Here is a 23,434-nt window from a genome sequence, read left to right on the forward strand (position 1 = left end):
AATCTGAAGACATTGTTCCGTCGGTCGCTTGTTACATCGCGAGACGGAGTATGTGCTCGTAGCTCTAAGAAGTACATGCCTAAGTCTGGACGACATTTTTTTTACGAAAGACGCCACTCAGCTTTACCCTAATTGAGCTTTTAGTTGTTTTCTATGCGGGTTTAACGCGTAAAGGCACTGCATATAGTGATACAGAACATGACTGATTCAGAAACGCTGCGTGCTCTGAGAGGCACCTATTTGACGTTATTTGCCAAGCGAAAATCTACGTTCATTTTCTGGAAAATGAAAATACATACGGGAAAAGCAACGCAGAAAAAACCATTATTCGCATCCAAGAAAAATGACAGTAAATAAAGTATTAGTGTGATCACACAATGAAAGCATGCGCATAAAAATGAGAGCTGTTAGAGGGGCTACGTTCTTTGTTGGACAGAGCCAAATTAATCTAACAGAAAGTAAAATGAAAGGCTACAAATACATTCACCTGAAACGTTTTTGACGATTTTGTACTAACACACTGGGCCAGTAGACCAAGTCCTAAGGGTCATTTAAAGATCAATTCGAGCTCTCTGCTTAAACAGTATAAGATCTCTGCGACTCTGCCAAACGCGTTTACAACCCCCCCTTCACAAAACTTCATGATCTGGTAACGCGACGTCACCGAGCCTCCTAATTTGATAGGCTGTGGAATGCGTAGAAGATCGTGTGGTAGGATAGCGGCACCTGTTGGAGCAGGCATCAATCACTCCACAATCTTCATCTTTGTTGCCAGACGGCGCGCATGCTGCGCGCGCACTGCGTGATGGCCTCCGAGATTGCGCGCAACGTATCGGCGTATACAGTACTGGTGGTCTATACTGAGCAAAGCTCAAATCGTCGAGTGCGGTCATGAGAGCTCTGCCATCGCCAGTGATGTCAGTATGTTTCATGGGTTTAAGAGGCAAGGCCGAGGTGGGAAATGAGGTATCATATAATTGTCCATAACGGCCTTGGCACACGACGTGTCACTAAATTTGTGGTGCGAATGGTTTGATGATGCTCTAGCCCAAACACCAACAAAATTTCATAAAACCCTTTCAGGATCACTTTAGGGGCATTTTAATGCAGAGTATATCACTAGGTAACTTCCAAAAAATGTATGGCGCCGCTGATTGATACGCACACAAAGTAGGCAAGCAGTTGGCGCGCCCACTAGAAATACTTATCGATTGAAAACTAATGAAATTTCTTGGGCTTTTACGCCCCAAAATCACAATACGATTATGCCGAACGCCATAGTGAAGGGCTCCGGAATTTTCTACATGCGGTGTTTTTAACGAGTAATATAAATACACGTGTCACTAGCATTCACTCTTCATTCAAAAGGCGACCGCCCTAGCCGGGAATCGATCCCGCTACCTTCTAGTCAGCAGTCGGGCATGGTAACCATTTTTTGGCCGCAGCGGGTGACGGGAAAAAAATTTTAAAAAAAATGTCTGACACACATGTCCTGCGCAAATGTGCAATTGATTAGGGAGCTTGAGGCATAATCAAATAGCACACAAAAACTCCCCCAACCAGATTAAAAGAAAAATAGAACAGATGAGCGCTGTTCGCCGGCGGAATCTAATATCCCAAATTATAAATAGAGGCATTAACAGAAACGAATATATATTTATTGTTGCATAGTCCCAAATAATCACGATGTTGACGTCTCGTCATTCCTGATAATATAGCGTTCGGTGGGCGGGTGCAGTTCTGAGAGTCGCGCCACTCCGTCTCAAATGTTATCCCCTCAGGCTCTGCCACAGTACTTTGCGAGCGGTCTTCAGCAGCTTAAAATTGGTATCGTCGCACGAGCATCTGTGCCTATCGTAGTAGACGTCGTCGATGACTAGGCAAGCGTTCGGCAAACGGCTGATCTTCAAGACCTAGTAGACACGGAAGAAAGAGAAAAATAAAACAAATTCTCATCTTCCTTGTGTGTAAGTGATAGCATGAAAATGAATCTGGTGCTTTGATATGTGGACGGAATACTGTTGGGAGTTAAGGAATGCGAGGACATAATTATGCAGATTGACAAATGCTGGCAAGCTGACGTGACGGCATTTCGCGAGGGTTCGGCCGTGGTGACGTCCAGTGACATATACAGTTCAGTAAAGAAGTTTGAGTTTTTAACGTGACAAAGTCACAATAAGGCGTGCCGTATTCGACGGCGCGCCTTATTATGTGCCATGAAACTTACACGAAACCCAACCCATCTCCCGTGGTTTTGCGATTCAAAGAAACGTTTACTTATGTAAAGGCTATACTGAGTTTAACTATAAAACCATTCTTCCAGCACCCGCGTCAACGTCCATTTTAGTCGGGTCAACGGCATGCACACCGCTGCTGCTTCGCATCCAATTATGGTTCCCTTCAGGGAGATGGTCCATTTCGAAATGCGAAGCATTTCTTAGTGAAATTCAGCGACTTTAAGCGTATCTATCTATCCATCTAGCCGCTTACGTTTTGGTGCTCTCGTGGTCACCCCCTTAACATAGCCTGAACCTAAATCAGAGTGGGAGGATAAAATGGTTTGACGAATATGACGCGCTCGTCAAGACATGAATAAAGTCACAATCTCGTCGCGTAGGTCGTAAAACACTTCCCGCCAGACACTGGCTCATACCCACGGGCAAGCATGCGCCGCTGGTACGCGGGTATGTGCCACAGTTGATTAACACTTATCTACTTAGGAACGACGAGGACACACATGGACAATTTTAACGCAGGAGCGTAACGAAATTCACGACGTTGGTAGCGTCGATCCAACGAATGCAAAGAATAAATGTCAAGGTCTCAGCAGGAACAAACCCAAGCATTATACATGGCAATCAAGCATTCCACCACAAAGCTACGCCAGGTGACGGAACTACTTTTCAAATACTACTTTTCAAATAGACGCTAATCTTCATGAAACGTCATTCGTTATTGCAGTGCTGCCTACCCAAATTTGTTAACACTACATATGGGTTCCTTTGATACAACCGTCCCGTCGGGTTAACGTCAATTGTAGTTAGGTGCCATGCGCTGAAGTTGATTTATGTAGCAGTGTCCGGGGCCAGCATCCTCGCAAGCATCAGTGCTTCATATCAGCGTCTGGTGTTGCTATGACGCATGTTCCAGTTAGCATCATTGCGCAAGTGCGAACAACTGGTTATATATATATATATATATATCTGCAACTCTTACACATGTGCCTGTGGGTGCAACATTTGTACATATATTTAGCGGCATTCCATGACGTGCGCTCACTAAACAAATTGCAACACGGTCACCTTCCATCCGCATGCTTCGCATAACGTTGATTCCTAGGTACATGGGATCTGCCAAATTTTTCTATGGAACCAAACCTTACTTAATAGCGATATATTCAGCGCCAGTATCTTCAACACACCACTCAACGTACCTTGTTTTTAAAATCTTTAGGAACCTCAAATACAAACAGTGAGTCCACTTTATCATTCCGTACAAAATGGGAATGGCCATTTGGGTTCATGGCAGAGCCTTTTCTCTCATACTCATCCTGAAAATAATAATGCGATTAGAAACTACGTCATGCATGTGTGAGTAACTTCGTTTTCTCTATTGTGTCTTTCTGCTTTGCTATGTTTTTTTTTTTTGTTTTTAACAGAGCGAACCACTGCCACTGAAAGTTACTTTTCACACTAATGTTGAAAAATGAGCCCTTTGTGCGGCATTTATTAAGATGGATAGTGTCACAGTTCAAGTGCACACGAGGTAGTTATGCATGCCTCGGCCTTTCAGAAATTATTTTTTTATTAGAGCCCCTTGTTTAGCGAGTAAACTCTACCCGAGACAAGGCAATATTGCAATACAAGAGTATCAGGATAATACTTAAGGGATACATTTTGGTGTCTATAGTTCTCTGCCGAGGTACACTTAAAAAAAGCACTTTTGTGTGAAAAAAGAAATACATTCACGATTTATTGATTGTATCGTTATACTACCCTGACACCAGCACCTCATTACGTTTCTTTTGTCTAACATAAACTGAGGCATGTTTCTATGTTGGAAGGATGAATGTATTTCCTTCTCTGTGCCCCAAGACAAGCAAAGTTTCGCTGCCTCTCGGTGACACGGGAAGATAGGTGATGGTATTCCCTGAAGCATAGTGTGGCTGATGTGGTATAGCCTGCGACGCTTTTGATGTCAGTATAGGTACTTTTGTCGACGACTGCCAACCAAAGTCACTGTTGCTCAAGGCGAGTGCAGAATGCTTAATTTTTTTCGCGTAGCGAACCATTACCTGGCGTCCCCCGAGTCTATACCGTCTTTAAACAGTGGCTTACCTCCCGCGTATATACCGTCTTGAAACAGAGGCTTGCAACACTTCACAAGCGTACAATACTCAAAGCGATGGAATCGCCATAAGCAGTTCCAGTAGTGACAGCGTGAGTGAACAAAAAAATGTCTATCTTTGGCTCGCTTTAAGCCAACCTCTTAGCGTGTCAGGGTGCGTCCCTAATTTATTCACAATTGCGAAACGCTCTTTTGTGTCAACAGGCTCCTCCATCACCATATCAGCCGACTTCGTCTGTTGCGGCTTGCTGAGATGGGGGTAGCGTCGGTGGTGGTAACAACGCTTTTTAAAAGGGACTCAGTCGTCCGAGGCGATGAGTGCTGGCTGTAGTCTCTGAGCGGGTGCGCTGAGCCGACGTAGACGTTCCTACGTCAAAATTTCACAAAGCTGGCAGGATAGACTTGGCAGGGCTTAAGACCTCTCACCAGATACAACATTGCTTTAGGAAGCAAAAACATCAATATAGCTGTCTTAACATAGGGGGCTTCATTCCGCGTGAAAGATTATGCCCAGCTTATACAGACAGAGAAATCTCTAAACCTCTGGCATGGCACCGACTGGGTCAGATGGCTGAGATTTCACAAGATGGTGACCAACTTTGGACTCTGAATGGTACGAACACAGCCACTTGTGCGCGCAAGTTGTAGAGTACATAGGTGACCCAAAACAGATATCGCTATGCTGCAAGACCATCCGGCTATGAAGGTGGTATGTATTCATTACAACACAAATTTGTGCTCGTCTGCATTTGTAGAGAGCCCTTTTTCTTCCGTAGGTCTTGTATGATGGCCAAATCGGCGGTGCAGCTAGATGACATGCTATGTGAAAAACTTATGTTGCTTAAGTGCAACTAAGGCCACAACTTTCTCAGTAAAACAGATCTAATGTCCTGTAAAATAGAGACATACTTTTTTTCAATTCACTGGTGTTCGTTCGTGATTCGAGTAATTTACTTTACTTTGCTGTTCCTCTAGTATAGGCGAATTTGTTGTCACCAAATACATCGATTTTAATGTTAATTTTGCTCCTGCTGTGATATAGTGTACTCTCTTAATGCAATATATACCTGTAAATATGCCTTTGTTACACATTACGTACATTGTAAACTAAAACCCCTCCCCCCCACCTTTCTGTAATGCTTCGATGGTGCTGAAGGTGAAGAGATTAATAAATAGAAGGGAAATTTCCGGTGCGCTGCAGTCCTCTTTAGAACTTTTTGACTTAATTATTAAGTATCTTAGCAGAATATATACCAATCTCCTCGAAATAAAAATGTAATCGAGTATTTTTACCAGTGTATCTGTAATCCGGTACCCTTTTTTCAACCATTTTTCAAAGTATCACCGAAATATCCCGCTACGTCAAAGGTATCTCAGCATATACATATTTAGGGTGTGCAACCCACGCACTTAACTTTCTGTGGTCCAGAATACTTTTCCCGAGTGTCTCTGCTCAGCGCACACAATACACCCTTTTGAGTGAGTTTCATTTTCAAGCTAAACCATGGCAAACACTGCCTACAAACCTTTGTCAAACCGCTAGCGCGGCACTTTTTCTATATGACCAGCGCCACTACTTGGAATCCGTGATGACAAGTTCCGGCAACAACTTCGTCGTGATGCTATAGCCCGTTCAATATCTGCAGCAACTTTTGTAGCATCAAAAAAATATATATGTTCCGCAGCCGGCTTATAGCACGAGGAAGTCTGTTTCAGAGATAGTGTTCAGCCGAAAAAAAAAGTGTTTTTAGGCAGCTTGGTCGCCCATTCAGTATACTCACATAGTGGGCAAGGCAGTTGTTCGACACCGCTCCGAAGCGTAGTTGTAGTTTTTCCAACCGCAACCTATATCTATTGGCAAGTGCTTACTATCACGACAATTTCACTGGAGACAGATAAATGAATACCATGACGACAGATACTGTAATTGATAACAATCAATAGATATTTGTTTAGGGGCAAAGTTCCTCCGTGTCGAGCTTTGTCTGCCGTCCATCGTGACACGACGTGACGATGACGACGACGAAGAACCAGCGCGCTAAAAAGCACATTTTCTTTCTGCCATTGAGAAAAAACAATCGTGATAGAGCTCTCAGCCACGAAAGGTCCTCGCGGAGTTGAGTAACGACCAATAAAACAACATTGTATTTACTGTACACACGCGTCGCCACTCATTTGCATGATCGAGTGGACGATGTACGAGGGTATTCGCGGTTGCCCGAATAATAACCCGAAGCTTCACCCATTAGTAACCATTCACTTCGTGGATACGACGCGATTTTTTTTTCGCCCATTTCTCATTCATTTTGAATTGTCCTTTGCTGGCATCGACGAAAGATGGCGCAAATGTGATACTTCAAGTCCTGCTCATGCACTATTTGCAAAATAAACTGACAAATTCACCACAAGTGCCTGACTTCACCGGAATCGGGAGTCACTTTTACGTATTTTGATAAAATAAACAAAGGTGTAGAAAATATGTCACGCCAACGTCGTGGCACGTTGGTTAGAGGTATAAGCGGTGGTCTCTTAGTGGTTAACAAGATTTGTTTTCTCCTAGACTGGCTGCACATGAATAAATCCACTCACCGAGCAATACGGCACCTTAGCGAAGTCTACGGCGTTATCGCCGAGTGCCCGAGCCCCGTTGTACTGCACGGCAGCCAAGGTGAAGGCAATGCAGTGGTTTCCATACGCATTTAGGTTGGCACCAGTTACCGCCGATTCGTACGCACTGACTCCGTTTTCCTGCACACATCGTCATGTGCATCATTATGAGGGCTATGTATATGACAGCACACGAAGAATTTGACACGCATACAACCAACGGTGACTGAGTTAAACAATCCCGAGAAAACACTGAAACTACAGTTAAATCGATAACGGCTCCATATTGCCACGACGTCAAAACAGAGGTCTTGCCGCAGAGATTGCTTGCTTGCTTGTTCCTTTCTTTTGTGGCTCTCAACCACTAAGGGGGATTGGCCAAGAAGCCGGTGGTTAATGCAAGTCAATACCTATAGATTTGCTAGACTAGGGGAATATGATTACTGTGTTTTGACTGTGAAATTAATTTGATGCAATGTAAAAAAGTAAAAAAAAAATTCAAAACATGAGTTCGTAGTACTCAGGCGTTAATATTGTCACGACGTCAAAACAGAGGTCTTGCCGTAGAGATCGAGACACCAGAAGCAGGTCGATTTTTTAATTAGAACGCGCAATCAAGTTCTTCTTTTTCGTCCATTTCGTAGTCCTTCATGGCACATGCACAACTGCCGTCGTCTTTCTTGAGCAAGCACGTGACAATATAGCCTAACTTTCGCCGGGATTTTACTTCCCAACACCATAGCAACAATTGTTCGCATTTAAGGCCGTGAATCCAAGAAGTGAATATGAGGTACGGCATATAGTATGGCTGCAGAAATTTCAACAACATCGGGTTTTTAGAGTGCATATAGATTTGAGCAAACATCGCTCTTGCAGTTTGCCTCCGAGGAAAAAGGGCCTGCCGCGGCCGGTATTTGACCCGACAACCTTCGTGCTAGCACACAAGCAGCATAACCATTAGACCACCGCCGAGATTTTACAGAGAGATTGAACGGACATGAAATAAAGGTTTACAATATTTGTTACAATGCTTCTCGTCTCTGCTTTTACGAGAAACAATCAAGAAGCTACTCCACCCAATGTATGTGGCTATAACATTGCGCTAAATTGGAAATAGAAAATTGGCGAAATACAAAGTAAGAGGAAAACCAAACTAACCAAACTACCTGCAGTTTCCAGTGCAGTGTAAAGGCCAGTCAACAGGCTTTTTTTTTTTTACACCCCCCAAACAGGCTCGCGCATTCTTCCTACGCCTGACCAACCTCCTTCTACGCGCAGTGACGTCAAATCGGTGATCGGTGACGTTGACTTCATTACTCTTTGTTGAGACCAATGGACGAGCTGCGTGCTGCGTCACGTCACCGATCGACGAGTTAACGTCCCTACGCGTGAAAGGAAGTTCGTCAAGTGTAGGAAAGATGTGCGAGCTTGTTTGGGCGGCGTAAAAAAAGTCGGAGCTCATTGACTGGCCCATTAATATTTCGTTGAGCTATGCATACCCATGTGTTCGTGAAGTGGCCGGGATAATAATTAGCATATGAAACCTACAGGCATTGCTTACGCACTAATGAATGTTTTTCAATCCGACATAAATGCCGTCTGCCCCGCCGTGGTGGTCTAGTGGCTAAGGTACTAGGCTACTGACACGCTGGTCGAGGGATCGAATCTCGGCTGCGGCGGCTGCATTTTCAATGGAGGCGAAAATGCTGTAGGTCTGTGGGCTCAGATTTGTGTGCACGTTAGAAAACCCCAGGTGGTCAAAATTTCCGGAGCCCACTAGGCTTCGGCGTCTCTCAATCATATAGTGGTTTTGGGACGTTAAACCCCACAAATCTATCAATCAATCATCACAAATGTCGTCTATATGTAGTTCATCATTAACTGCATGTGCGCTTCACATTCGGTTTCATATCTTCTCTTAGATACGAGACACTCAATTAGCTTTATTATTACGTTCGCGAAGAGCGACCCGGAAATGCCTGTTAAAGGAGGAGAGCCACAGCGGGCAGCTACCACGCTATCGAAATTTCACAAGAGGTGTACCTCTGGGCTCCATGATTTCACATGTGCACGCACATCGCGACTGATTAGCTCAGGTAAATGTATATTACGGCACTAATTCTTCACCAGGCATGTCACAAACTAATAAACGTCTAAGTACGAATAAAGGTACCCTCGCAGCTTTATGCAATAAGACACTTAATGGCACAAGGTAGCACAAGAGAAATCGCTTAGTCACTTAAGGGTTGAATACTTAAGATTTTTTTGCTGCACTGGTGGGTTTTATATCGAGTAAATCGTGTCATGCGATGACGTGACGTGCTTGATGTCCATGTGAAGTCATGTTGACGTCACAAATTTCGGCGATCTTTGGCGTCATGTTGGCGCCACGTAGTAACGTCATCACTTGATGCTATTTTTGCATCACACATGTTTACGGTACTGGTGTGGAATTCTCACACAGGACACCTGCACGAGACGCTAGTCGGTTAACGCGTTCAATAAAGCATCCAAGTTTTTAGCCTAAATAAGTGGGACACAGATGGGACATGGTGCATGTGTCACCTGTGGACACACGTCTGTTTCATGTCTGCCTTACGTACTTACGCTATCTGAAGCAGAACGTGTCGGTTTCAGTAGACTGACTGATTGGCCTACGGCCGTCTTCAGTCGCCGTGCGCTAACGCAATAGAAGTAATTGAGTATATGCACTTACCACATCTTCAGTCCGCTGTGGTGACACGGCCTTGAAGGGACCTGGTGGCGTCAGCTCTTTGTACACCCGTAGTGTGGCGATGTGGAAGTCCCTGGAGCACAAAGTAAACAAAAAATGTTCGGCCGCATGTCACATTCTCTGTAAAAGCCGGTAGACTGGTGCACACTTGGTGTTGCAGTACAATTGACAATCACGGCCAGACTTCTTTCAAAACACAACAAACAGGAATGTGAGAGACGCAAAGTAAATTACGGACCCGTTTTCAGTCGAACGCATTGTCGCTCCCCACCGGAACCCTTCCCCACGTCACGTGGAATTGCAGGACTTCCAGAATCGGTACAGCTTTGACGAACTGAAGATGACGTGAGAAGGCATCGCAGCGCAATCTTGCGTTGCAAACGTAACAATAATGTCATGGATACATCGTAAATTTACATGACGTGTGACGCCATTATGACGTCACATCTTGACGTCATCTGTGGCGTAGGTGACTTGTTTTTCATGGCACTTCCTTCGTCAGACGTATTACGAGGAAGCGGCCGCTTCATGGGACACTTGGAGCTTTTACATTAAAAAAACGTAAACAGAGCGCTTCTTCGGCCTTGCAAGAACTAAGTTTACACATTTAACAAAATGGTTCTTTCAAGGCATTTGCAATAACACACTTGTCATAACTGGCCTCTACACTTTTAACACTGTCGCTTGCAGTTCGTTCCGAGTGATCTCAGAAACTTTTACCAATAGCCGTAACAGGTGCGCACGTGTTCTTTGTTCTTTGTAGGCTCTTTTACCTTGCCAAATATATCAATCATAAAGTTTGGTATAACGTATCCAAAATAGGTAATGGGCATTTCAAACAGTTATTTCGTACAGGCATCTACGTTGTACTATGTTTCTAAAACACCTTTCTCGCGTTGTAAGCCTTCTCTAATAGAACATTACAGCCATTTCCGCCATCGATACACGTATTTCCAACGTTTTCACCCGTATTTACCCAAAATAAAGTACGAAAACGATCAAAAAGTTCACCAGCTGCAGCCGCGACGCATTATACGAGGAATACAAATTATGTAAAAAAACACATATAATTTTTAACTAAACTAATATTTATTTAAAAAAGGCGAATGAAAATGAATCTACCTAATAAGTCTGCTATACTCGCCAATCTTTGCCCTTGTTGTGGGGCAGTGATATTACGAAGCACTGAAAACGAGATTACCCAGAACAGCTCTCTATGTGCTCGAGCAATAAATGCTAATTGCTCAAGAAACAACTTTAGTATGCTAATTTAACTAATCATTTGCATGAACTATATAATAGTTCACCGTGGGAGCCTGATATGTTGGTCAGCCAGCAAGATTTAGATCTGTTAAAAACATTTACGACACATCTTAGCGTTGGAGAAACCTCTACGGTACCACAGTTTTCAAAGGTATCGTGCTGCTCTGCTCAAAGGCCCGGGTCACCTTCCCGGCCATTGAGGCCACATTTGGAAAGGGAGAAATGAAATGGTACATTAAAACATTAAAGTTTCAATTTGAACAGCTAGATCACTTAATAATGTAATATAATCAGGCATTAGAGAAGTCCCGGGAGGCAAAATCGACCTTGGGCCATCGTCTAGTAAAACAAGCCATTTTGTTTTTGCATACTTTTAACAGGAGCAGATCTACGTGCAAGCTCAACACCGTAACATGATCAAACGACCTTCCCAGTGTCTCTGCTTGTGCGCCTACTTTCTGAAAATATGATTCGTTACAAACTAGCTCAGCTTAATGTAGTTCTCGGCTGCCTTTCTCAGTTTAATGTCGATTACCAACCCTCGTCTTGTCTCGGCTGCGTATCTCTCCCCTTGGTATCCATTCGTTGCCACTGACTACCACATTACCATACGAGTACAGCGGAAATGGAAGCGAAATACGCGATTATGCGTCAACTGCATGAATTGCTGTATTGCACGTATTTTCAAGTGGTTGTAGCCTTGATAGGGGTAACATGCCTCTAGAGTCCCACCCAGCACCTTCTTATTCCCTCCAATGACAAAGCGTGGTGAGAACAGCGCGCCACACTCTTCACATCTTCGCAATTCTTTTCATTGCCCATCTGCATTACAAATTTGGGTATGAGAAAATGGCATTCCTTCAGCAAGGGCACCACCGTATTTGTTCTATTTTAACGCGACCACGATCGTAACGCGAGAGGTGACATTTCATTGGGTCCACGAAGGAAACAAAATCTAGGTACTATAATTTAACGCCATGGTTTACTTCAGGTAGCCAAAATCAGGGGGAAAAACACACCATCCTTTCTAGTAAAAGTAATAGTTGGGCAGTGTGAATATCATTTCTGTTCCTGGTTATGGGGAATACTTGAACAAGTAATGGTGCAGAATCTGGCGTGTCATGATTTCTCGTAGCGCTGTCGATGACCAGACAAGGACGATACAGAAACTACAGGACAAGTGTGAACTACAGGGCCACCTGTCCTGCAGTCCACAACTTGCCTCGTTATCTGCAGCGCAAGAACAAATCGTGAACCACCAACAATATCCCACTTCATTCTGTGCTAACGTGTCAACAAGATAATACTACTCAGACCAGTCTTCACGCCAAAATGTCGACTTTACTGATAATACCACACTAATGAGTGTTCGTCACTTCCCTCTTCTATCTTTCCCTCATTAATGTTTTTTTTTTTCGGTGAACAACTTTATCCGTCGTGTCTTATTGGTCACCGGAGAGGTTGACAATGGCTTACTTCATCACGTCCATCTTGACGCTGTCGAATATGCCGTGAATGATATAGCCCTTGCCGTCAGCGAGTTTCCGCAGATCCTGGAAAGACGATGGGAAATGGTACATAATGAGCATTACAATACTACTTTTTGTACTCTGTACAATCAACGGTAAGCTGTAGAACGGAGCAGGATTTTACTTTTTGAGCCCGTACAGACAAACTTATATGCTCGACATTACACTCACCATATTTCATATCTAGGGAAGGACGAAAGTATCTCCCAACGATCACCACTTAAACCTGCGCTGTACAAGCCGAGTCCCTTTAACGCCTGCGGGCCTTTTAATTATAACAACTGCTTATAAGAACAATAATTGATTGAACAATGATCGATCGATTGATTTATTGTTTACTTGACAGGTTTACCCGCAAAAAGTCGGGAACCAGAGGAATGTGGCTATGAGAAGCACATAATCGCTTAACGGTTTTATTTATTCCGTTGTTTCTTATTTATTTCTTATTTTTTGCATTCATTTCCCGTTTTCCTACGGCTTTGGCTAATGGGGCAAATGAGGAAGTGGGGACCATCAATTTTCCTAAACTTGGACAGGTTTATTGCTGGATAGCCAAGCGAATTGCTTAAAGAAGACGTTGGGGCGGCAGAACTGCACATGCGCGAAGCCCCAAGCACATGGGTCGCCCCCGAGTCGCCGGGGCTGTGCGTCCGCGCGGCCACAAACATCGCTTCCACCACTGGCTTCCTATAGTTGAGATAAGGTGTCCTTGGCGGATCATGTTACCCGTAACGTCACGCACGTTTACGGCAGGCTAAACTGAGGCTGGCCAAAGCCATCAAGGTAGAGCAGCTGGTCACAGGGCACGTTGCAACGCTGACAACGCAACGGCGGCATGATGAACTCTCACGGTCCACGGAAATAGACGACGCTGATTCTTACAAGCCTATTTGTGTACGCCGTTAACACATAGTAGCACCATTGTCAGACAACGACCGCTCGCCTGGATTGCTATGCATCGGTGGCCTCCGTTGCAACTGTGGCACATACGGAAAAAAAAAATGTTCGTCTCGAGTTGATAACTTTGTCATATTAATTTGGAATGATTTATTGGAACTGATTCACTGCATGTCACTATGCGTGCTTGCTCCAACATTTTAAATTGTAAAACTAAAAAAAGCAATTCATACAAGACAAGACGCTATGGCGCTGTGAGCACGTGTGACCTTCGTCCGGCTCGCGTTCGCGTATACGCGCCACTATGAGGCACTCCGGTTCAACGTTTCTAGAACTAGGTCCTGTTGGCTACGCAACACCGCACCCCCACGCATGTGGGGCCCCAGGCGGTTTCGTACCCTGCAATAAAACTCTGTATTCAGTAGAGGGAACTCTGGCGCTGCGATCGTTGAGCCACAATTGGGACAATGTGGCTCAATTGGGACAATGTGGCTCACAAGAACCATATCGTTAAACGCGTAGACTTCGTTTTTGCAAGGTTGAACAAGTGCTCTGTTTACGTTTTTTCAAGGTGAAAGCGCCGAATGTTTCATTGAGGGGCCGCTTTGGGACAATGGTTAGTGCGCAGATTTGCCTAGTCTTCGTGCTTGCTGCTTCAAACACACCTGTGACTTTGTTCGTTGTTATGTTTTGACATTTGTATCGGATAAAACAAGAGATTTTTGTTAACTTCATGAGCCAATTTCAAGTACGAGTCAAGAAGGTTAAAGGATGTGAAGTAAACAGCGGGAAGTGTGCTGAGCTTCGTTTTGCAAAAATGGGTACCAGGCCACAGGCAGCCAAACGAGGCGTTCTGTACATTGTGCAAGAGCTGGTGAACGCAAGGTATTACGTGCGCCTAAAAAGATCGCAGACAGATGTAGTGTGCGCATTGTGTTTTATACATCATGCCAACTGGCCAGAGTTTGCCCTTTGATAGGCTACGGCATGCTTCGAGAACCACGCCCCACGATACACTGAGTATGTCAGCAATGTTCTGTATAATAATCAACTAAGCTGCTGTACGCGGCGTACAGTACCATCCACTGTCAAGGGGAACACGAATACACAGCATCAACATTGTTGGCCTTCTAAGAGCAAGTGGTTATGAGAACAATTTGCATGCACATTGTTGATTGATATGTGGGGTTTAACGTCCCAAAACCACCATATGATTATGAGAGACGCCGTAGTGGAGGGCTCTGGAAATTTCGACCACCTGGGGTTCTTTAACGAGCACCCAAATCTGAGCACACGGGCCTACAACATTTCCGCCTCCATCGGAAATGCAGCCGCCGCAGCCGGGATACGAACACGCGACCTGCGGGGTCACCAGCCGAGTGCCTTAGCCACTAGACCATCGCGGCGGCGATTTGCATGCTCATCACCAGCGTGTGATGAGTCAGGACTTTCAACAACAAGTGCCAATATATAAGCTAATATGCTTCCGTAAAACAGCGTAATCTAAACATACTGGGCACACAGGTGTTCCCTTTAACAGTAGACATGGCTGTACATCGGCCAATTAGGCCAATGTTTCTGCTGACATATTGTTTCTGCTGACGTATTGCACGCAGTAGTCTGCCAAGTGTTCGCTCATATTGCATCCGCGGTCAGCAGCAGTATGGGCAAGCACTTGGCCGACCAATGTAAGCGCTGTGGTCGTACGCCACTTTTCAACCAAACCACATTTCTTCGGATAGCAAGCAGCCGCGCTGAAAAGGAGACAATTCAGGCATTCCTGATAAAAAGCAAGCAGCCATGCTTTCGTGCCACATCACTAGATTGAAGTCACAAATAAGGCACCTTTTTAAGAGATAGCTTGTGGTCTGTAGACATTTAAAGTTTTGACTGTGCGCTGCCTGTTTTGCTTAGCACGTGTTCATGCGCTCTGGCATCTTTTCGCCGCTCGAGTCACTGCGTTTTACAGCGCGCACCCTGACTCTGTATCAGTGGCTCGCGATGAATCGCTAGTTTTACATAAATCTATAGTGAGGTTACCTAGCTCGACAGTCAACATAAATTGGTGTGCTTTGTTTTAATTAGCAGTTGGAAATTGGCGTTCATGTCTGTCAGTTTGTGTATTCACTTCGTCCCTGTCCTTGTTTCGCCTTTTTTTTTTGTTTTGTTTTCTTAAGTATATGAACCAACTATTGCAGCAACAAGCCATGTTCCCAGAAGTGTTCTCTGCAGCCCTTTCTTTGTCGAACTGTTCAATTGGTCGCTATCGCATTTATCGTTTAACCCGTGCAGCCAAACGGTGTTTCTAACTGGTGTTATAAGCCCTTGGGCTTGCACGTACCTTAAAGAGATGGAGTGACGGCTCGTTGCCGCTCATGTAGCGGATGTCGATGCCATCGAGCCAATCGCTGGCAATCGAGAGGTAGGCCGTGTGGATGTCGTTCATGCTGAAAGCGCTTATCTCGGCCACATTGAAGGACAACAGCTTCTTTACGCGGCCGTAAATCCTCCTGAGATCCTTGAATCGCCGCAAGCCAGCATCCACTGAAACAATAATATTAACTGGCGATTTTTGTCACCTGTGGTTTGACGTCCCACTATGCCATGACATGATTATGAGAGACGCCATAGTGGAGGGTTTCAGAAATTTTGACAATCTGGTGTCTGTTGACACGTACGTACACACGCCCTTATACCACGCTTCCACCAAATTGCGACCGCCGCGGTCGAAATCGAACTCGTGAAATTTGGATCAGCAGTGGACCACGCTAGCCACTCATTCACCGAGGCATAAAATTACTGAAATTGTACGTTCCGAAAACTCCCTATGAATATTAGGGACACCGCAGGGCAGACCTTTGAGAATGTTGACTAGCTGGGGTGATTTCATCAGGTGTACTCAAATGTGAGCTCGCAGGCCTCCATCGCTGAACGAGGGCACAAACGAAAGCCGCAAGGCAATGAATTATTTTATGAGAACAAAAGGTATTGATATGAGTGTAGCTGGTTGGGTAAACACAAAGCATAAATTACACAAGCCAACGGCCCCACAAGACCATACAAAATTGTTTAGGCGCCCCATTTGCACTCGGCCTGTGTATTTTTCGGAATTCGCATGCTATGAAAGGATATGATTGATACGTGGAGTTTAACGTCCCAAAACTACCATATGGTTATCAAAGACGCCGTAGAGGAGGGCTCCAGAAATTTTGACCACCTGGGTTTCTTTGACGTGCACCTAAAACTAAGCAGATGGAGCTGCAGCATTTTCGCCTCCATTAAAAATGCAGCCACCGCAGCCGGGATTCAATCCCGCGACCTGCGGGTCAGCAGCCGAGTACCTTAGCTACTAGACCAATATGGCGGAGCTCCTATATAGAAGGATACCGAATTTACATTTCGTAATGCACTCTTATATGTTCTGGTAAATTTCACTCTGCTATACTACACTCGGTTATTTTGTGCCAGATGCAGCCTGTCTGTACGGTGCCTAGCCACAGCGGAGTACAAAAAAGAAACGTTTCACTGTGGAACGTAATAAAGCGCCTTTTCTTTTTCTTCGAATAAGTGAACGAAGTGAGAACATTAATATTACAATGTTTATAAGGATATGTACCGTTTTATTTTGTCCATCATTACGCTTTTCGAACATCTATTTATTGCATGTACTTATCGTTAGAATTTTCCTGGTGCCCCGACAGCTCCTTTTCTCACATTTTACGGCAACGAGACACTATCAGCGGGTTATTGTCGTCGCCGTCGACTTGATTACAAAGTCCAACTCGTAGAGTCACCCAGTGCGTCACATGCTAAACACGCTATAGTGTAAGCGCGCGAGGGCTGGGTACGAGCACGGCTGCAGCACATAGTTAACGAGATGGCCTTCTATATCGCGAGAAGCGCGCCTGCGATAAGATCGAGCAGCGCGCGAGGCCTGTCATCGATGGCTCCGCGGCAAGCATACAGAGAGGAGTCATCGAACGCCCCCGCCCGCTTTTCATCGGGAGAAAAAGCATGAAAGGCCGCCTTTGGCGTGTCGCTGGGGTCGCAAGAGAACTTCGGTCTTGACGGCTGGAGCACAATATCTCGGAAGCCTTCATTAGACGGCTCATACGCGTGTTGTACATGTTTTAGTTTGCGATTCGGACGACACAGAGCACGAACGCCGCTCCACTCCCTGGAGCGGCTGTATTCGCTTCGACCCCCGTTTTGCAGAGTTGTGCCAAATCAATGAAACAAACAAAAGTTATCTGCTAGACTTGCTTATAGTATCAGAAACACCCAATTCATCGATGTCACGCTGACCGCTTCACCCTTGTGGTGAAACCGTCATTTTTTTCCCCTTCAAAATGCAAATGGTGCACTCACGTCCATCTGCCGGCTTCACCTGGCTGGCGCTGACCACAACAGCCGACAAGAATACGATGTGCGAACAGAGGAGCTCCGGGTACTTCAGCACTTTTTCGTGACCATCCAGGGAACATATCAGCGGGGGATTCTCGTTCACGGCTACGAGGGCAAACGGTGCGTCAGCTTTCACGTCGTGGAAACGAAGGCGTACGTAAACTGGTGGTGTAACTTCAGCAAGAGCCCGTGTATCAAGTAACTGGCGGATTGTTATCACCGTCATCATCTACGTATCGCGGGGACAACTAGCAGCAAATAAAAAAATAAAATACGACGGGTCAACAACAACCGGTGACGACGTCGCCATTTGCTTTATTTACATCGCGCGAAACTGAAAGTTTTTTTAATTGCTGATTTTTACATGATTTTATTTACTGCGCGATTTCATCGCGCCTTTCAGCTCATCGATTGTGTGCGCAAGATTTATGAAAGACATACAAGAAACATTGGAGAATGAAGATTGTTTAATTAGCCAAAAAGTGTATTTTTAAAATGTACCTAATACTTTGCTGTCAAATTGCGGTACAACTGTTCACGAGAACAACAGCACTACAGCTCTAAAACTGACGTTTGGCAACTTACAAAAAAAAACACTGTAGCGAGGCCGCAGCCTTGAGAATATAACTTTGACAACATTAGAGAACAGCGTTCTTTTGCGTAGCGTGCAGTATTTACCATCATGCATAACGGAGGCACGAAGGCCGTGTCCCAACGAATGCAGTCACCAGTCACAGGAGCAGCTATCTACATATTGTCGCAGTACAACGGGAACAAAGCACAAGTACGCCTTGAGGCAGCAAAAGCAGCGTGTTCTCAACAGCTGAGCCACAAGATCTTCTTCGTTCTCGCGTCAAGCCAGAGGCCCACTACCTGGTGTCCGCTAAATCCCCTCATCATCGTTTTTGTCCACATGTAGACATGGGTCATTTGCCTCCCTCTCAAAGAGCATCGACCCGATGGAAGTCAGTAATGCAGTTTTTGTTAAAAGATAAGTCTCACGCAATCACTCGCTGACGTAAGGCTTCATGCGCACTACGTGAACGAGTTCAGGATGGTGCTGGCGACGATTGGTACTACACGAATTGTCGGTAACAACTTCGTAAGTGACGTCACTCAGTTGTCGCAGCACTCGGTATAGCCCAAAGTATCTTCTTAAGACTTTTTCTGATAGTCCTCGTTTCCGTACGGGTGTCCAAATCCATACTTTGTCGCCAGTTTGATAGACAACTGCTCTGCGGTGAGCATTGTAGCGGCCTGCATCGTACTCTTGGTGCTGGCGGATCCGTAAACGTGCCAGTTGCCTAGGTTCTTCGGCGCATTCCGTAAACGTGTTGGCGTCTGGGTCGATGTCGTCACTTTCGTGCAGCAGCATCGCATCTAACATAGTTCGTACTTCTCGTCCATGAACGAGGCTGAACGGGGTCATGCGGGTCGTTTCTTACTTGGCCGTGTTGTACGCAAACGTTATGTATGGCAAGATTTCATCCCAATTTTTGTGTTCAATGTCTACGTACATCGAAAGCATGTCTTCAATGGTTTTGTTCAGACGCTCCGTCAGCCTGTTTGTTTGTGGGTGGTAGGCAGTGGTCTTACGATGCGTTGTTCCACTCAGCATCAGGACGTGATCCAAGAGAGCTGCCGTAAATGCGGTTCCTCTGTCTGTGATCACGACGGTTGGTGCACCATGCCTCAGTACAATATTTTCGATGAAAAATCTTGCCACCTCTGCTGCTGTACCTCTCTGAATAGCTTTTGTCTCGGCATAACGGGTCAGATAATCCGTCGCGACGATAACCCAGCGGTTTCCTGCAGTGGAAATAGGAAGTGGGCCCAAAATGTCCATGCCTATCTGGTAGAATGGAGCTGTTGGGACCTGCACGGGTTGCAGTAGGCCAGCTGGTTTAGTCGGTGGTGACTTGCGTCGCTGGCAGTCGAGACAGGTACGAACGTGGTGCTTCACGGCTGTGGTTAGTCTCGGCCAGTAATACCTTTGCTGTACTCTGGCCAACGTTCTCATGTAACCCAAATGGCCAGAGGTCACCTCGTTGTGGCATGCTTTGAGTATTTCGGTACGAAGGGCTGCTGGTATGACGAGCAGATAGGCGGATCCTGTCGACGAAAAGTTTCTTTTGTAAAGTACTCCGCCCCTTAAACAAAACGGTGACAATACTCTTGCGAAAACTCTTGGCGCCTTCTGAGATATGCCTTCCAAGTAGTTAATTAAGCCAAGCAACTCAGTGTCGTCACGTTGTTGCTGCGCAATGGCGGTCGTGTCGAGGACACCGAGAAATGCCGTTTCCTCCTCCTCGGGTAGGGTTGCCGACTCAATGGGTGAACGGGACAGACAGTCAGCGTCCATATGTCGCTTGCCTGACTTGTGCACGACCGTCATGTCAAACTCTTGCCGTTTTAGGCTGCAACGCGCTAATCAGCCGGTGGGACCTTTAGGTTAGTTAACCAGCAAAGGGAGTGATGGTCACTAATAACTTTGAAGTGTCGGCCATACAAGTACGGGCTAAATTTCATTACTGCCCATACTACGGCGAGGCATTCTTTCTCTGTTGTTGAATAGTTAGCCTCTGCGCGTGTTAGCGTTCGGCTTGTATAGGCGATCACTCTTTCTGTGTCCTCTTGCCGTTGCACAAGCACAGCCCCAAGACCTACATTGCTAGCGTCTGTGTGAAGCATCGTCGGGGCTTCTTCGTCGAAGTGGGCGAGCACAGGAGGCGTTTGGAGACGTTGACGCAGGTCATTAAAGGCAGCCTCCTGTTCTTCTTTCCACTCAAAGGCAACATCATCTCTTGTGAGACGAGTTAGTGGCGACGCGATGCGGGCGAAGTCTGCGATAAACCGGCGATAATAGGCACAAAGGCCTAGGAAGCGTCTGACAGCCTTCTTATTGGAGGGTACTGGGAACTGTGCGACGGCGGCAATTTTTCCAGGATCGGGCCGGACACCTGCGTTGCTGACGACGTGACCGAGAAACTGAAGTTCGTGAAAACAGAAATGGCACTTTTCTGGTTTCAATGTTAGGCCCGCGAACCGTATGGCACGTAAAACAACTTCCAGCCTTTTGAGATGCTCGTCAAAAGTGGTCGAAAACACTATAACGTCGTCCAGATAGACTAGGCACGTCTTCCACTTCAATCCCGAAAGTACTGTGTCCATAAGCCTTTGAAAAGTTGCGGGCGCGGAGCACAAACCGAAAGGCAAGACTTTAAATTCGTATAAACCATCTGGGGTCACAAAAGCGGTTTTCTCTCGGTCTCTTGGGTCTACCTCGATCTGCCAGTAACCACTCCTCAGGTCCATTGGAAGAAAAGTAGCGAGCGTGCCGAAGTCTGTCAAGGGAGTCATCAATACGTGGGAGCGGGTACACATCTTTCTTGGTCACCCGATTCAGCTTCCTGTAGTCCACGCAAAAACGCAGGGTGCCGTCCTTTTTCTTTACTAGCACTACAGGCGATGCCCAGGGGCTCTGCGACGGTTGAATGACGTCATCAGCAAGCATTTTTGCGACTTGTTGTTGTATGGCTTCGCGTTCTTTTGAAGCTACGCGATAAGGGTTCTGGTGAATAGGTCTCACCGTGTCCTCGGTGATTATTCGGTGCTTTGTCAAAGGTGTTCGACCAACTCGTGATGTCGTTGAAAAGCAGTCGCGGAATTCGGCTAGCAGCTGAAGAAGTCTCTGTCGCTCGTCCTTTGACAGAGTGGTGCCGACATCGAGAATGGGTTCTGGTTCTTGATAAGGCTCTTCGTCCAATACCGACAAACATAAACTGCCTCGCATTTCTACAATATTGTCGTACGAAGCGATAGCTGTGCCCTTCGAAAGGTGCCGGCGCTCAGCACTAAAGTTCGTCAGAAGTAAATTCGTGCGTCCACCAGTGAGACGGACGATACCTCGTGCGACCAAAATGCCATGACTAAATAGCAGCGAGCCAATTGGGACAGCAATGCCTTCGCCATCAAACGCTTCGTCGCCTTCTACTGAAACAAGAGTACATGACCGGGGCGGGACGACCACATCATCATCAATTATACGTAAAGTGTTGCTTATTGCGTCTGAACAGTCAACTAAACCAGGGCTGTTGCGGAATGTAATTGAACGGTCCGGGATGTTGATGACGGCACCATATTCTCTTAAGAAGTTCATCCTTATGATCAAGTCCTTGCAACACGAGGTGAGGATGACGAACGTCGCCACGAACACGAAAGAAGAGCCACCGATGTCGAGTCTTGCTGTACACCTTCCGACAGGCATCAACAGCTGGCCGCCTGCTGTCCTCAGGTGAGGTCCCGTCCACGTAGTCTTCACTTTTTTGAGGCGTACGGCAAGGTTTTCACTTATGATATAAAAGTCGGCGCCGGTGTCAACTAAGGCTGTTACTTGCTGTCCGTCTACCAAAACGGTAAGATCTGTGGTCACAGTTTCGTCGGTGTTACAACTTCTCGGCTTTACGGCGTCCTGTGGTACAAATAACGGGGGCTTTTTTTCGTCGCCTTGACGGCCTGCAACCTCACCCCCGGAGGTCGCCGCCTTCAGTTTCCCCGGCGTGGACTTGGTGACCTCCTTCCACTGACGTCGGCTGTAGTTCGGTGGCGCGACGAAAGCGAATATGCCGGAGACGGAGAGCGTGGTCGACGTCCCAAACCTGGCTGGTAATCAGGCACACTGTCGTCATTATTGGCACAGCGGTTGTCAAATAGGGACTGATACAAGGGGAGTCCTTGAGAATGAGTGTCCCGGCGTGGTGCGTAGCCGTCGTTGGCGCGTCGATCGTCAGACCATTGCCGAAGAGGTTGAAACATATCTACGCGTTGCCAGCAATGGCAGGAAATGTGGCCCACACCTCCGCAGGTAAAACAAAGCGGGCGCCTATCTACAGTGCGCCAGGCGTCTGTTTTACGAAGCTGTGGACGCCGCAATATTCTGTGAGCTTAGTAAGCTCCAAAGCGTCAAGGCAGTAAGCAACACATAGGCAAAAAACTGAACTACAGAAGGCGAGCGTGGGACCGCCGCTCGAAACTGAGCGATGCCTCGTCCTAACAATGTGCTGAACTATCACTAGCTCCAAATAGCAGGTTCTCTGCGTACGGCCCCCATTTTTGGTCCTGGACTAAGAAATGGGTCAATCAAGTATTTAGTCAAGTGCTAGATACAGAATATACTTACTTTGCTAGGGCGTATATAAAATCTGAGTGTTTTAAAGAAAAAGTTTTCTTCGGTATGGCTTTTATTTATTTTCCTCCTTCTCGCCTATAGTCGCATTTGAATCGCACAATGGTTGTTGATGTCTGTGACAATAGATCTTCTACCACTTTTCGCTCCAAGTTTCACGACCTACATAATTTGGCCATGACCGAAACACTGAGTTTTGCGCAAAACCTGTTCTGTTCAATAACGACAGGCGTAGAACAGCACACTACAATTGAAAGAATAAAAGCAAGCTACTTTGAGATACCTGAACCGGTACATTAACGCATATAACATTCAAGTGTTAAGATAGCTGGTAAACTTGTAGAAACATGCAGGCGTGGAGATGGCAAAGAACACTGCGTGGTACGCAGAACAGGTGCAAGGTCGCAACGGGAAAAAAATACACTCAAGTCAGCAGTGACCGATGCGGGAAAATTGCGGCACGTGGTG

At 45.9% G+C, this 23,434-nt stretch overlaps 1 protein-coding gene across 1 annotated transcript; it reads right to left on the reverse strand.

Annotated features, from left to right (window-relative positions):
- Positions 1–1,636: 1,636 nt before the first annotated feature.
- LOC119181657 (uncharacterized) lies at positions 1,637–18,007 on the reverse strand. The gene is made up of 7 exons (XM_037432904.2): positions 17,746–18,007; positions 15,719–15,921; positions 12,428–12,504; positions 9,671–9,761; positions 6,937–7,095; positions 3,434–3,550; positions 1,637–1,913 (listed from the first exon to the last, which is right to left on the reverse strand). The coding sequence occupies exons 1-7, from the start codon at positions 18,005–18,007 to the stop codon at positions 1,770–1,772; spliced, it is 1,053 nt and encodes a 350-aa protein (XP_037288801.2). The 3' UTR covers positions 1,637–1,769.
- Between the last annotated feature and the right edge of the window lie 5,427 nt (positions 18,008–23,434).

Source organism: Rhipicephalus microplus, chromosome 10 (genome assembly GCF_043290135.1).
Source record: "Rhipicephalus microplus isolate Deutch F79 chromosome 10, USDA_Rmic, whole genome shotgun sequence".
Taxonomy (NCBI): Eukaryota; Metazoa; Arthropoda; class Arachnida; order Ixodida; family Ixodidae; genus Rhipicephalus; species Rhipicephalus microplus.